This window comes from Delphinus delphis, chromosome 10, assembly GCF_949987515.2.
Source record: "Delphinus delphis chromosome 10, mDelDel1.2, whole genome shotgun sequence".
Taxonomy (NCBI): domain Eukaryota; kingdom Metazoa; phylum Chordata; class Mammalia; order Artiodactyla; family Delphinidae; genus Delphinus; species Delphinus delphis.
In genome coordinates, this window is record NC_082692.2 from 92,259,214 (window position 1) to 92,272,469 (window position 13,256).

The window sequence follows — 13,256 nt, forward strand, 5'->3', positions numbered from 1 at the left end:
AAGAAAAGAACATAATCTGGTATAATAAACAAGAGGATGTGCTAAAGGGGAAAGGATTTTCAAAATGGAAATGTTCCAACTGCAGGGTGCTTGGAAAGTAATCAGCTCTCGTTTACGTAGTGCTTACCATGCAGGTACAGTGCCATGTGCTTGAATCTCTTGTGAATTCTCAGAACAACCCAATGTCCTTAAATTGTATCGTTACTCCCACTTTATAGATGAGGAAACAAAATCAAAAGATGTCACCCCCTTCTCCCACGGCCACCATGCCATCAGTGGCAAAACTAGGATGTAGAACGAGGTGTGAATCATTTTTAAACCTGTCCTCTTAACCATGTTCCTACCAGCTTCTTCATCCATCGCTGCCTGTTTTCCAGGCCAGCAAGAGACTCCAGGGCTGCTGTCCAGATTTACTGTACCCTAGGAACGGCTTGCTACATCCCCAGCAAAATTTACAGATGAAGCAGTAAGCCAGACAAGGGCACGACGACTCACCTAAGGCCCCTTGACATGTTAAAGCTAAATCTCAGACGGAAACCCAGGCTGCTGACCTGTGCTTCCATCACGAGGCCACGGTTCTGTTATTCAGTGCAGCAGGAAGAACCTGACTGAGGACAGCAAACGCTTTGCTCTTTGCCTGTCACGTTTTTGTTATAACCCCAACCCATTATGCCGACCTTCTGTCATCCCAATCTTAGAGCATATGTCTCCCCCCTCCCAGGAGTGCTCTACACTGTGAAAAAGACAGCTCAGAAAAGCCCTTTTACAGGGCATGCCAAACTAGGAAAGCAATTCACAAGTCACTCTCCAAAGCCCCTAGTTGGTTAGCTAACAGAAATTCTTGAAACAGCTCGACTGTGCCCATAAGGAGAAGAAAAATACACTGCGGCAAAACTAATAGAAACACACACACACCCCTCTCACTGCTTTTACTTTTACTTTCACCGTAAGTATGGAAAAGGCAAGGCTTCAAGAAACTGAAAGCAGCAGGAAAATAAAGGAATGAACACCCTTTCTCTGCTTACCATGAATTCCTCACAAGGCCATGCCATGTCCTTCCTGTGTCTGGATGCCAAGGACCTGGCACACAACTGCTGCCGTCCTTTCTAAGGGCACCTCCTCAGAGAAGGCTTCACGGCTCCAACTGGCAGAGAAAAGAGCTCAGGGAGGCCGTACCTCAACCACATCAGCAGCAAATCTCACCGCAGCACATCGTGATGTACCTGATCACTACCCACCCTCTCCCTGGCCTATGCGCTCCCTAATAGCCAGCCCGTCTCATGCACCTTGCATCCCCGAGAGCCGATACGGCCCCATGATACAGTATAAGTCTTCAGGAAATGCGGCCTGACCCCGGGGCTGACCTCTGCCTTGAGCCTCGTCCCATTCACGTGGTATCACTGACAAAACCACAGCCAAATTGGTTGATTATAAGAAGCTGGAAGGGAAAACCACTACCATAAATGACAGAGCTGATAGTCACAATGAGGTCTGTAAGCAGTCTCTGAAGGTTGAAACCCATTAAAAAAAAAATGGAATTTGATGGACAGAAAAGATAGGCTCCTCATTACATTTCAAAACACAGCTACATGGGGCTGCCCTGGTGGCGCAGTGGTTAAGAATCCGCCTGCCAATGCAGGGGACACAGGTTCAAGCCCTGGTCCGGGAAGATCCCACGTGCCAGAGAGCAACTAAACCCGTGCGCCACAACTACTGAGCCTGCGCTCTAGAGCCCATGTGCCACAACTACTGAAGCCTGCGTGCCTAGAGCCCGTGCTCTGCAACAAGAGAAGCCACCGCAGTGAGAAGCCCGCGCACCGCAATGAAGAGTAGCCCCGCTCTCCACAACTAGAGAAAGCCCGTACGCAGCAATGAAGACCCAACACAGCCAAAAAAAAAAAAAAGAATAAATAAAATAAATCAATTTTTTAAAAAAACAGCTACATAACATAAAGAGAAGATTCAAAGAAGTTTGAAAACTACTTTAAAAAATAAATGCATAAAACACAGCTGCAGGGCTTCCCTGGTGGCACAGTGGTTGAGAGTCCGCCTGCCGATGCAGGGGACACGGGTTTGTGCCCCGGTTCGGGAGGATCCCCCATGCCGCGGAGCGGCTGGGCCCGTGAGCCATGGCCGCTAAGCCTGCGCGTCCGGAGCCTGTGCTCCGCAGTGGGAGAGGCCACAGCAGTGAGAGGCCCGCGTATCGCAAAAAAAAAAAAAAAAAAAAAAAAAAAACACAGCTGCATAACAACAATATTTAGGGAGACCCAGCCTAAAATCAATATGCTGGGGAAGAAAGGGAAGTCTTATTTGGCTACTACAAGCTGCTCCTCCTGTTGCTACTCCCACTACTACACATAGTAGTGAGAGGAACCAGCAGTGGAGGACAGAACCGGTCACGCTGAAAACAGAAGCTGCCATGTATTGTATGCTTGCTATTTGCCAAACATTGTGCTAAGTGGCTACAAACACTCTCTCAGTTCCTCACAACAACTCTATGAAGTAAGAATCTATATCCCCCTTTACGAAAGAGGGAAACCTGAGTCCCAGAGTAGTTAAGTGACTTGCCCAGGGTCACACACCTGGTAAACCAAAGTGACAGTGATAAAGTCCAAACCTGGCTCTGCTGAATTCCACTGGCTCAACCTTTAAGTCCTACCACAATCTGGGACCTGATGACACACAAGGAGGAAAAAGGACAGCCACACTATTATTTGCATCTATCAGGGAACATCTAGAATGCTGTGTACATTTCCAGATGCCCATTTAGAAAATGGGACTTTTTTAACCACTCATATTATTCAGAGGAACGTAACCTGGGTTGCCCTGGATTGGAAACCAAGTTATTCAAGGTGCAGCTGAAGGAGTGGGGATGTTTATCAAGAAAGAGAAAGACAAGGGGGCACAGGCTATGACTCTCTTCAGGTATCTGAAAAGCTTTCATGCACAAGACAGAAGCTGTGTTCTGTATTCCACCAACTGCAGAAGGAGTACCAGGGAGCTGAAACTCCAGGGATGGAATATTTGGTTGTCCGTGGGAGAACATCAAACAATGAGAACATCTGATAACACAACCAGATGCCCCAGACCTTAGGGCATTCTTGGCCCCAGGAAGTTTGAAGCTCGAGGCTGCAGGACCATAGCTGTCATGGGTACCAAAGAAAGGGTTCCTGCAGGGGTAGAAGCTGGAAGTTTTCACTTCCCTCCAAGATCCACTGATCCTCCAAAGTAAGAGAGGAGGCCACAGTACATTTGGGTGTCCCACTCTATTTGAACAGGAAGAGTCCAGAGATGTAACATGAGATTGTGAAGGTAATATTATTGTGAATAGCATTTTTACCACCTTCCAAATAGCAACTGGAATTAGCATTCACTCTTTTCAAGCAAGAAGCATGTGTTTGGATAATGTGTTTGAAAATGTGTTCACAGGATCTAAATATCTGAGCCATACATTCAAGCTTATTCCTTCTATTTTTCAACAGTTTTTTTTGTTATTGTTGTTGAATGATCAACCTTGCTCCAGAACCACGAAGAACAGTGGCAATGGATAAACATTAGCTTTTCCTCCAGAATGATTTTCATCTTCCACTAGGGAGAAGAAGATAAAATTCTTTTCATAAGCATAGCCTCTAGAGACTGATGATTTTTGACTGCCCTGCTTTCCCTTTGGGATTTATTAAATATAATTTACAACCACAGTAATTTATTATCAAGTTTAAATCAACTTCCTTAACACTTTCATGCCTTTTTCATTTTGAATACCAGGTCACTTCTACATCAAACTGATTTATTCTAAACTGTCCTCATTGAAAATACGTGAATGAAGGCCTTACGGCAGATAAAAATCCTCAGTGAACTCCTCCTCCTAGCACATCCTGGGTATGCCTGCTCCACTGATTAGGCTGCCGATGGGTGGGGCAATCTCAACTAAGGATGATGTGGCATTTACTGTTTCTTGCCCAGCTGAGACAAGGACAGGCTCACGCCATAGGCAGAGGAGGGCTAGGAGACAGGCTAAGCAGGGGTCTAACATTTTTTTTTAAGTTTGTTTATTTATTTTTATCTTTTTGTCTGCGTTGGGTCTTTGTTGCTGTGCACGGGCTTTTCTCTAGCTGTGGAGAGCAGGGGCTACTCTTCACTGCAGTGCACGGGCTTCTCATTGGGTGGCTTCTCTTGTTGTGGAGCACGGGCTCTAGATGCGCGGGCTTCAGTAGTTGTGGCACACGGGCTTAGTTGCTCCGCAGCATGTGGGATCTTCCCGGACAGGGCTCGAACTCATGTCCCCTGCATCAGCAGGTGGATTCTTAACCCCTGCACCACCAGGGAAGCCCCAGGGGTCTAACATTTTTGCTGTACAAAATTCATTGATCCATGTAGTGGTGGGAGGCCAGAGGAGGGGTTATTGGGAAGAGAAACAACCAAATGTGGAGTTTAGAGCAGGGGTCCGCGACCCCTGGGGCACAGACCGATACCGGTCCGCGGCCTGTTAGGAACCGGGCCGCACGGCAGGAGGTGAGCGGCAGGCCAGCGAGCGAAGCTTCATCTTCGGCTCCCCATCGCTCGTGTCACCACCTGAACCATCCCTCACCCCCCGCCCCCCACCCCATCCGTGGAAAAACTGTCTTCCACAAAACCGGTCCCTGGTGCCAAAAAGGATGGGGATCGCTGGTTTAGAGGACGGGCAAACGCAAGTCCAAGCCCCAAGTCCAGTCACCCAATGGCAAAAGCAGGACTGGCCATTAGGCACCTGCCAGCACCTCAGGTCAGAGGGTTGGCATGTGCCCTGTGAGATGGGCAAGGGCTCAGATGTGTGTCCTTCAAAACGAGCAGAGTGCAAACTGCAAACCACGGCTGGCACACAAGGAGGGCTTACAGCCTCTTGGTCAATTCCCAGCCACAGCAATGCACACTTGCAAAACAGAATACACTTCCCAAAATGTCTAGAGCTATACAATCTAACTGAACAACCAAACTCCACGTTGACAAAAACAAAACAAACAGAATCTCTGGCTAACAGAATTTGGCAAGCAGCAGGGATTCATTCAGAGGAGGAATACTTTTTAGAAAACTTTATTCCCATTGGACTTTAATGGGCCGTGAAGTGAGATTTTCATTGTAAGGATGACTATGGTAACAAAAGATAAGGATAGGAGGAATATTACGCATTCATTATTTATAAACATCATTTTCCCCCCCTCTGCTTCCAAAGGCCAACATTCCTCATTAATTCTGCTGAACAGAAGCATACAATATCCCAATTAGGTACCCAAAAATAATTTAAACAAAAAGAGTAAACCACCACCACAATAGTACTTTTGGGGTATAAAGTATTTTTATATACAACATTATCAAATCTAACTTCCCAACAATTTCATGAGATAGGTATAGTTATTCCCAGCTTGTAGATAAGGAAACTTAAGATATATTCTAAGTTTAGAGAGATTCCTTTACTATTAAGTGGCAGAGCTATAATCCAAGTTACTGTGACTAATTCTAAGACTAGAATTCTTTCCCTTAGGGAAAAAAAGCTGCCTGAATGAAACCATGTACCTCTAAGAGTGGGAAAGATATTATAGATCACTCCATCCTTTCACATCATCAGCGAACAAGTCAGCATGATACCAGGGTAGTGCGAGTGAGGATGCAGGTGTGGGAAATCAGGATGCTATATAAGCTCTACATAGTCTTTTATTGAAAGCAGCACACACTGCCACAGATTAATAAGGGTCTCCGGGTTAGGTAAGTGAAAAGGAAAAAAGCCACAAATCATCTTTTATTATTATAATTATTGGGTGAAAAAAAACAGTAGTATCAACAGCCACACTCTGGATTGTATCTGTGTGGGAAGAGGTGATGCCACCCTAAGTAGTTCCAGAAAACACACACACACATGCATGCACACTCCCAAGAACCTTCTACCAGGTAAGACCAAACTGACCCTCACTCCATATGGCCAAATAGCTCAGTCTCTCCTAGGATTGTGTGTACAAAGCACACAAGGTGTTCCCACCACCTGCTTTTGCCATAAATGACTACCCAATAAAATAAACACTAATGATTAACATTTGCTCCCTGGAAGTCACTGAACAAGAAAAAGATAATCCCCGAATAGCCTCTGCATACAGAGCACTGACTTTTCCTAAGCTCTCCAAAGAAGATTTAAAATGATTTGCCATTATGATTTAGTCTTGGAACTAAAAGATACACATGACACTGAAGAGGTCAGTTCCTGGGTTGAAATGTTTACTAATCACATGGGTATTTTGGTCCAAAGCTTTTCCTGAAAATATCTGTTTTTAACTAGCCTTTGCTTTTGAAACACCTGGAGTATGAAGAGTAACCAAACTCTCTTGATTCTAGGTATCTGGAATTGGCTTTATTATAGGACCAGTTATTATGTACCAGGTTCTCTGCTAGGCACTGGTAATACACAGGCCATCAGGGAAGGAAGGCAAATAAATTAAGACCTCAAAGAGGGGACTTGCCTGGTGGCGCACTGGTTAAAAATACGCCTGCCAACGCAGGCGACACGGGTTCGAACCCTGGTCCAGGAAGATCCCACATGCTGTAGAGCAACTAAGCCCGTGCGCCACAACTACTGAGGCTGCGCTCTAGAGCCCGCGAGCCATAACTACTGAGCGTGTGTGCCGCAACTACTGAAGCCCGCACACCTAGCGCCCGTGCTCCACAACAAGAGAAGCCACCACAATGAGAAGCCCACGCACCGCAACAAAGAGTAGCCCCCACTCCCCGCAACTAGAGAAAGCCCACACGCAACAACGAAGACCCAACGCAGCCAAAATTAATTAATTAATTAAAAAAAGAAAAAAGACCTCAAAGACAATTGGGAGTTTAAACAGATCAGATGAGAACTATCAGGGCTGTGAGGAACTGCAGGGCTCAAATCCCAGAGAGAAGGGAAGCCCAGAGAGACGAGCCTATTTTCCCAGAGGTCTACTGATTCCAATGGCAGCAGCTATAATGCTGAGAAGCTGAAAAGAACTTTGCATAGACTTATAGGCCAAGGAAGAAAAACCTGGAGCTCGGCGCCCTACAAGGAAGAAAAGTCATGGAAAACCCCTAGACTGTTCGTTGGTACCCTGAAGAACTATACCCAACTAGCCCTCACAGGGACTGAAGCTCAGCTTCAAATCATCTCAATTCGTGATTGGAATAAGCTAATATGAAATAGAAGTTTCCAGAAGCAAAGGTAAGTCCACTCTAGAGAAAGATCCCACTATCCAGATCTCAAATAATCACCACAGTTTTTCTTAAACAACATCTGGTACTCAATCAAAAATAGCAAGGCATGTGAGAAAACAAGATGTGACCAAAATTCAAGAACAACAGACAACAGAAGCAGATCAACAGAGTGACCAGATATGAGAGTTGTCAGATACAGACTTTAATATATGATGACTAAATGCAAACTAGTATATCTCGAATGGATAAACAAGGTCCCACTGTATAGCACAGGGAACTATATTCAGTATCCTGTGATAAACCATAACAGAAATGAATATGAAAAAGAATGTGTATATTTATGTGTAACTGAATCACTCTGCTGTACAGCAGAAGTTAACACAACACTGTAAATCAACTGTACTTCACCAAAATAAATTTTAATATACATATACGATGACTAAAAAACCACAGTGAGATAGCACTATACACTGACCAGAATAGCTTAAATTAAAAATACTGACAAATATCAAGTGTTGACTAGTTTTTGTTCTTGTTCTTTAGCTAAAAGAAATATAGTAAATACAATATACTGTCAATATACATTAAATCAAAATGGTCGATATCATAGGTATCTGTTATGCTATTTTCTGTACTTGTCCGAATTTTTGTAACATTTCATAATTAAATGTTGAAAGAAGAAGAAAAAGCTGTGGCCATTGGGAGATCAGCAAGGGCTAAATTATTTTAGCCTTCAGAAGTCATGTTCAAGAGTTTGTACTTTATTTTAAACAGAGGAGTGACAGCATTAAGTGTGTCCTCTATAAAGATCATTACAGCTGCAGTAGAGCAGAAAGAGTGACGGCAGGGAGCCCAGCTGGGAAGCTGATGCAGTAATGCAGATGAGAGACAGGCAGTGGCTCTACGAATGAAGGAGAGCTGTGAAGATTTCAATGAAAGAGTCTGAGTTTGCAAGGGAGTTGGGATTTAGTTCTCAAAACTGTTGAATTTTATCCCAGTCAAATAAGGAAGCAAACGAGGCCTCTGTGACAGAGAATAAACCTACAAGGAGAATGATTTATAGACCAAAGACAACATCTGAGATAGAGCCCGGGACTGGGGAAAACAAGAAAAATATGGATTTTTCTGTAAATCCTTAGAAGAAACACAAGCAATTATAAAACTGAAACCAATAAGCACTCAGCTCAACAACAGATGGTCAGAGAGATACATTCACAACTTGCCAGCATTTTGAAGCCTCGTGCACCCCCTTCCAAACATGCAGATGCTTTAATCTGAGGGGGAAAAAAATTCTATTTCTGATTCTGACAGCAAACGCCAAGTCACATCTTGCCAGTAGAGAATGGCGTCTCCCAACCACAAACCCACTGAGAACTTCACAACCTTATTCTCATTTTGGAGAGATGGGTTGTCTTTGACCACTACTTCCACCAGTCCTGCCAGAAAGTACAAGGAAAACAAGGAGGAAATGACAGTTTCCGAAAAACTCAGCTTTTTCATCTGCCCCCAAGAAAGTAGATTTCTGTCTCTAGATTATTCATGAGCAATCCACGTGTTATTCTGTGAAGAAAAATCAAGCATATCACACAAATTTATCCCCGTATTCTGAAAAATGGCCCGAGGCAGAGTCTGACAATTTCTTCAATTACGCTGAGCTGTTCAACACTCTACTGAGAAGAGATCAAAGAATTAATTTTCTTTATCACTACCTTTTATGCCTTTTCAAGAGGTTAAGGTTTAAAATTAAACATATTAAGTTCCCAGTCTAGCTAGTTTGGGTATAAATATACATTCTTGGATCTGACTTATGAATGTCTAGTTTGCTAGAGATAGGATTTTTAAATGGTATTTTCCCCCCAATCTGTTTACACAAGAAATATTCAGTCATGTTCTTTTTAAAGGAAGTACTTCCCACCCACATGCCCAGTTTTTGTAGCGTCTCAATTTTTGTATATTCTGCTGGGAGAGCTTGGTTTTAGAGGCACAGTACTCCACTAACTGCAGTCAACATTCCTCCCATGCCAGAAAAGGTAAAACTTAAACATGGTTGTCTCAATTCCCAAGGTTTATGATGCACTGAACTGTGGAGTTCATACTGTGGAGTTCAGCAAATAATCATGAAATGACTCAACTTCCTGATTCAACATTCACCCAGAAAACATCCTTTCTCATTTTCTCCAAACAATGCTCTTCAATCAAAATTTCAACCAATGAAAACTCAGGCAATTAGCTGGATGATAAATACCATCTACCGGATCTCACTAGTTATTAATAAACATTAATGCATCTTGCATACTTATTTATATATCTCACTTTGATCACATTTATGAGGCTGAAATAATTTCTAAAGTTATAGACAGATTCCCTCAAATCATTAATACCATTGCAATCCAGCAGCATATGAAATGTCCATAGACATGTCTACACAATGCTTTAAGGTTGAAATGAGAGACAAGTGCTTAGTATCCCTTTGGGGAAATTCCAAGATTAACGTCAATAGAAAAGAAATACCCGAAACACATGAAATTGCTGCCACAGCCTGCCCAGGGGATGGATGTAACCTCTTCACAATACATACTCTGAGACTGATACTCACTGGGTTAATGATCGTTTCTTCAACAGAATGGTGAATGGTCCACCAGTCTGAAGTCCACTCCCAGGCATTCCCTACTATATTGTATAAGCCGTAACCATTGGGAGGAAAGGCGTCAACCTAAAAATTAAAAAAAGGGGGAAATGTCAAAGTACTCATCTTGTCTAGAAAACCTCTTTGGTACAAACATGTACAAAAAACTCTTACTTTAAAGTATGAATATTAATTCTCATTCCAACAGTGAAAATACAATCTGGCCAATGTAGAAACAAAGATATTCTTCAGCTTTGAGCTCTCAAAGGGAGTTTAGAAACCTAAGAAGAGTTCACATTACATAGTAGGACAGTCAATGAAATTATTCCTAATAGAGAGACTAGTACTGGTCATAAGTCAAATCTGTATCTGACTGGGGAGTGAGGGGTAAACCATCTTCAGACCTTCAAAAGCATAACAGAAACACCATATTAGACCCGGTATCAGTCTTGTCATCAGAGCTGAGCTCTGCTGGCCGTCTTTTTAGCACTGAGAGACCCCAAGCCAATTCTATCCTCTCCACCAGCCCCTTCCAACTCACCAGCTTATCTTTACGCCTCAGTCGTTATCATCGCAACACTGAGGGGACTTGTTTTTATAAAGAAAATGTGAATTCATTACCGAGCGTATTTGTAATACATAGAGGGTTTGCAATCTCTGGCACGTGGAAGTATGAGGTAAGCTGCACAGGCTCTTCAGCAAGTAGTTTGATCACATTTCAAAGGCAGACCAGACAGTCTGCCACATAATACTGTCACAGACATGGTACCAAAGTGCAACACTTGTGTAAGAAGGAGGGTGGGGAGGAGGAGAGAAAAATCTTTGACTGAATAGTAAATATGTACAGAACAGTTATGCTATTTTAGGGACGCAAAATTTTTCCTAACATATTGTAATAGAAATTCTCATACATGAAGAAAACTTTTATTTTTTAAATGAAAAAAATACTGTTATCTTTGGGGTTCTTTTTTTTAAAGTATTTTTTTAAATCCATGTTTTTTTTCCCAATTAATGAGATAGAACTAAAAGGAATACCATTCACTTCTACTTGGCTTCAGAAGGTTTTAGACTGACACATAAATATGGAAGCATCTCACACTTGGGCAATTCAGAGCACTTCAAAGTTATGAAGCTACTCCGAAAAAAAAACTTAATCCAGGCGAGGTGGAAAGCTGAAAACGTTTACCACTCTGCTTCCTCACTCAGCATTCATTATGGAAACAGTGGTACCTATTCATTGCTTCATTCAGTAATTCCATGAGTGTCGAATGAAAGCAGGAAGGGTTTGATGACATAGACATGAATGAGCTTTAATGAGGGAGAAAGGAGGAGGATACCAAAAATTAAAAATCCAATCCTGAAAGGCAGGGTGGGATGAGTAAGGTAAGATAATGAAAGAAAAGGTGCAGGAACTCCCAAGAGGGAGAGATTTCGGGCTGAAGGTGAACCCTCTTCAACAAAGGTAGAAGTGCCTTGTGGGAATTGAGGTCAGAGTTCAAAAGACAGAGAGACAGTAAAGGAGGAAAGGCCAGAGGATACAATGTTCTTTCAAGAATTTGGAGATGATCAGGAACAGCAAGACAGAATAACAGCTGGAAAGAGAAGGAAGGAAAAGGAGAAAATAAGTTGTTTCAGGGAAAGAAGGGAAGGAGCAAGGGACGCGAGAGCAAGTGAGATGGAACGAACGTTCTGGAAGAAGGAATCATTTCTCAGGCTCAGAGAGCAGACGAGTGGAGGGGCTCTCAGGTCAGTCAGCCTGAGGTCCCCTTTATGTGCCAACACGCAGCAACCACTGGGCAAGCAAGTTAGCCTATCTGGAGCGGTTAAACCATAATATGAGGAAATAAGAGCATCTACTCAAAGGTTTGAGGGGTTTTCCCTCTTTAAACAATATGACGTTTAAGTGAGGTAAAATCAGGAGGTCACCACCCCCAAAATTACCACGAGAGTATAAAAATTTTAAACGCTCATGGTTAAATTAATCACACCAACCAAAGCTTCCTTCCAGAAAGCTCATTAAAAGACAAATGTACATGAGAAATACTTCAAACATGCTTATTTTCAGGTGAATGAGCTGATAGGCATGAAAACCAAAACATACTAACAACTGTACAACAGAGACCTAACCAAATACAAATCCAATTCTTCAAATTCACTGTGGTCAGAACAGTCTGCTCAGTTTACAACCAGAGTGAAAATAATAAAATACATAAAATAGCAGGGGAGGGAGCTATTTCACTGCAGTCCATCCTATCATTAAAGTTCAATTCCTGCTCTCAACTGACCAGGGCCTGTGGACACAACAAGGCAGCTACGGAGGACTTGAGATAATTCTCTGGGTAAACAGTCCCAATTTAAAGGTATAGATCTTGTCTAGTCTCATTCCAAACACAGGTGGAAGTGGCCTCTGTATAACTTGCTGCTTTTTTTCTCCACGGGTCCTGTTTCTCCAATTGATTATTTGCGGGCTCCTGGTAACTGTTCTAATTTTGTCTTAGGAACTTCTATGGCAACTTCTTCAGGTAAGTTCTGTTGAATATACTCCAAACAGACATCTGTTGAACCCACAGTTAAATGTTCCAACTCGAAATATCTGTAAAGTATCCTTATTTTATACGGAAACTGGTGTTTTCTGAAAAGGTGCACTGACTTGAGAATAAATGACTATTTTCCTTGGAGGCTCATGTGCTTAAATAATGACAAGAAATTCTGTAGCCATTAAGTGCTGTAAAATATTCATAACTGTCCAGTACAGCTGCTCATGGCCTTTTATGAACACTGGCAGGCGCTAGTATAATTTGTGTGGTCCACCAGAAGCCCATGCCGTAGGCCTCAAGGCTAAGGGCAGTGGCCCTACTTCACACAGACTCCCATTGAAGAGGGACCTCCAGGCTGCCGAGGCCCTTCTCAAACCACGTGATGGCCACTGTGCAGCTTCTGCACCAACTATCATCTTTCCTGGGGTGTCATGAGCAACCTCATCCGGCACCTTATTCTGTTCATCCTGCAGCACGGTTCTGCCAACAAAAGGTGGCCCATGAGATACTGGCTGGGCTTCTTACCCAGGAAATGGTTGAGAACAGGTTGAGATAGTTTAGACCCCAAGGTCTCTAATCACTCATTTTACTGACTAAAAAATTATGCACCCATGAGAGCACAAGCGATCTTGAAGGAAACTTGAGAAGAATCAACTTCTAGATGGCCTGATTAGCCTTTTGCCTGTTGAATAATACATCCAGTTCCCACTGGTTTGTGTCGGTACCTTTATCATATACCTAACTCATATATATAGAATTTTAGAAGCACACACATATGCACCTATGTGCCTATTTAAGGGCAACATATTCTCATGCAACTTTTTTTTTTACATTAACTCTGCAAAAAAAAAAAAAAAACTATATGGCTCAAAATATTTTAAAAGTTCTCA

At 42.8% G+C, this 13,256-nt stretch overlaps 1 protein-coding gene across 1 annotated transcript in view; it reads right to left on the reverse strand.

Moving 5' to 3' along the window:
* Positions 1-13,256, reverse strand: part of SUMF1 (sulfatase modifying factor 1) — a 111,606-nt gene that overhangs the window by 30,391 nt on the left and 67,959 nt on the right. Inside the window, exon 7 of the mRNA XM_060022940.1 lies at positions 9,800-9,916. Coding sequence (XP_059878923.1) covers positions 9,800-9,916 — 117 coding nt within the window. The remainder of the gene's footprint in view (positions 1-9,799; positions 9,917-13,256) is intronic.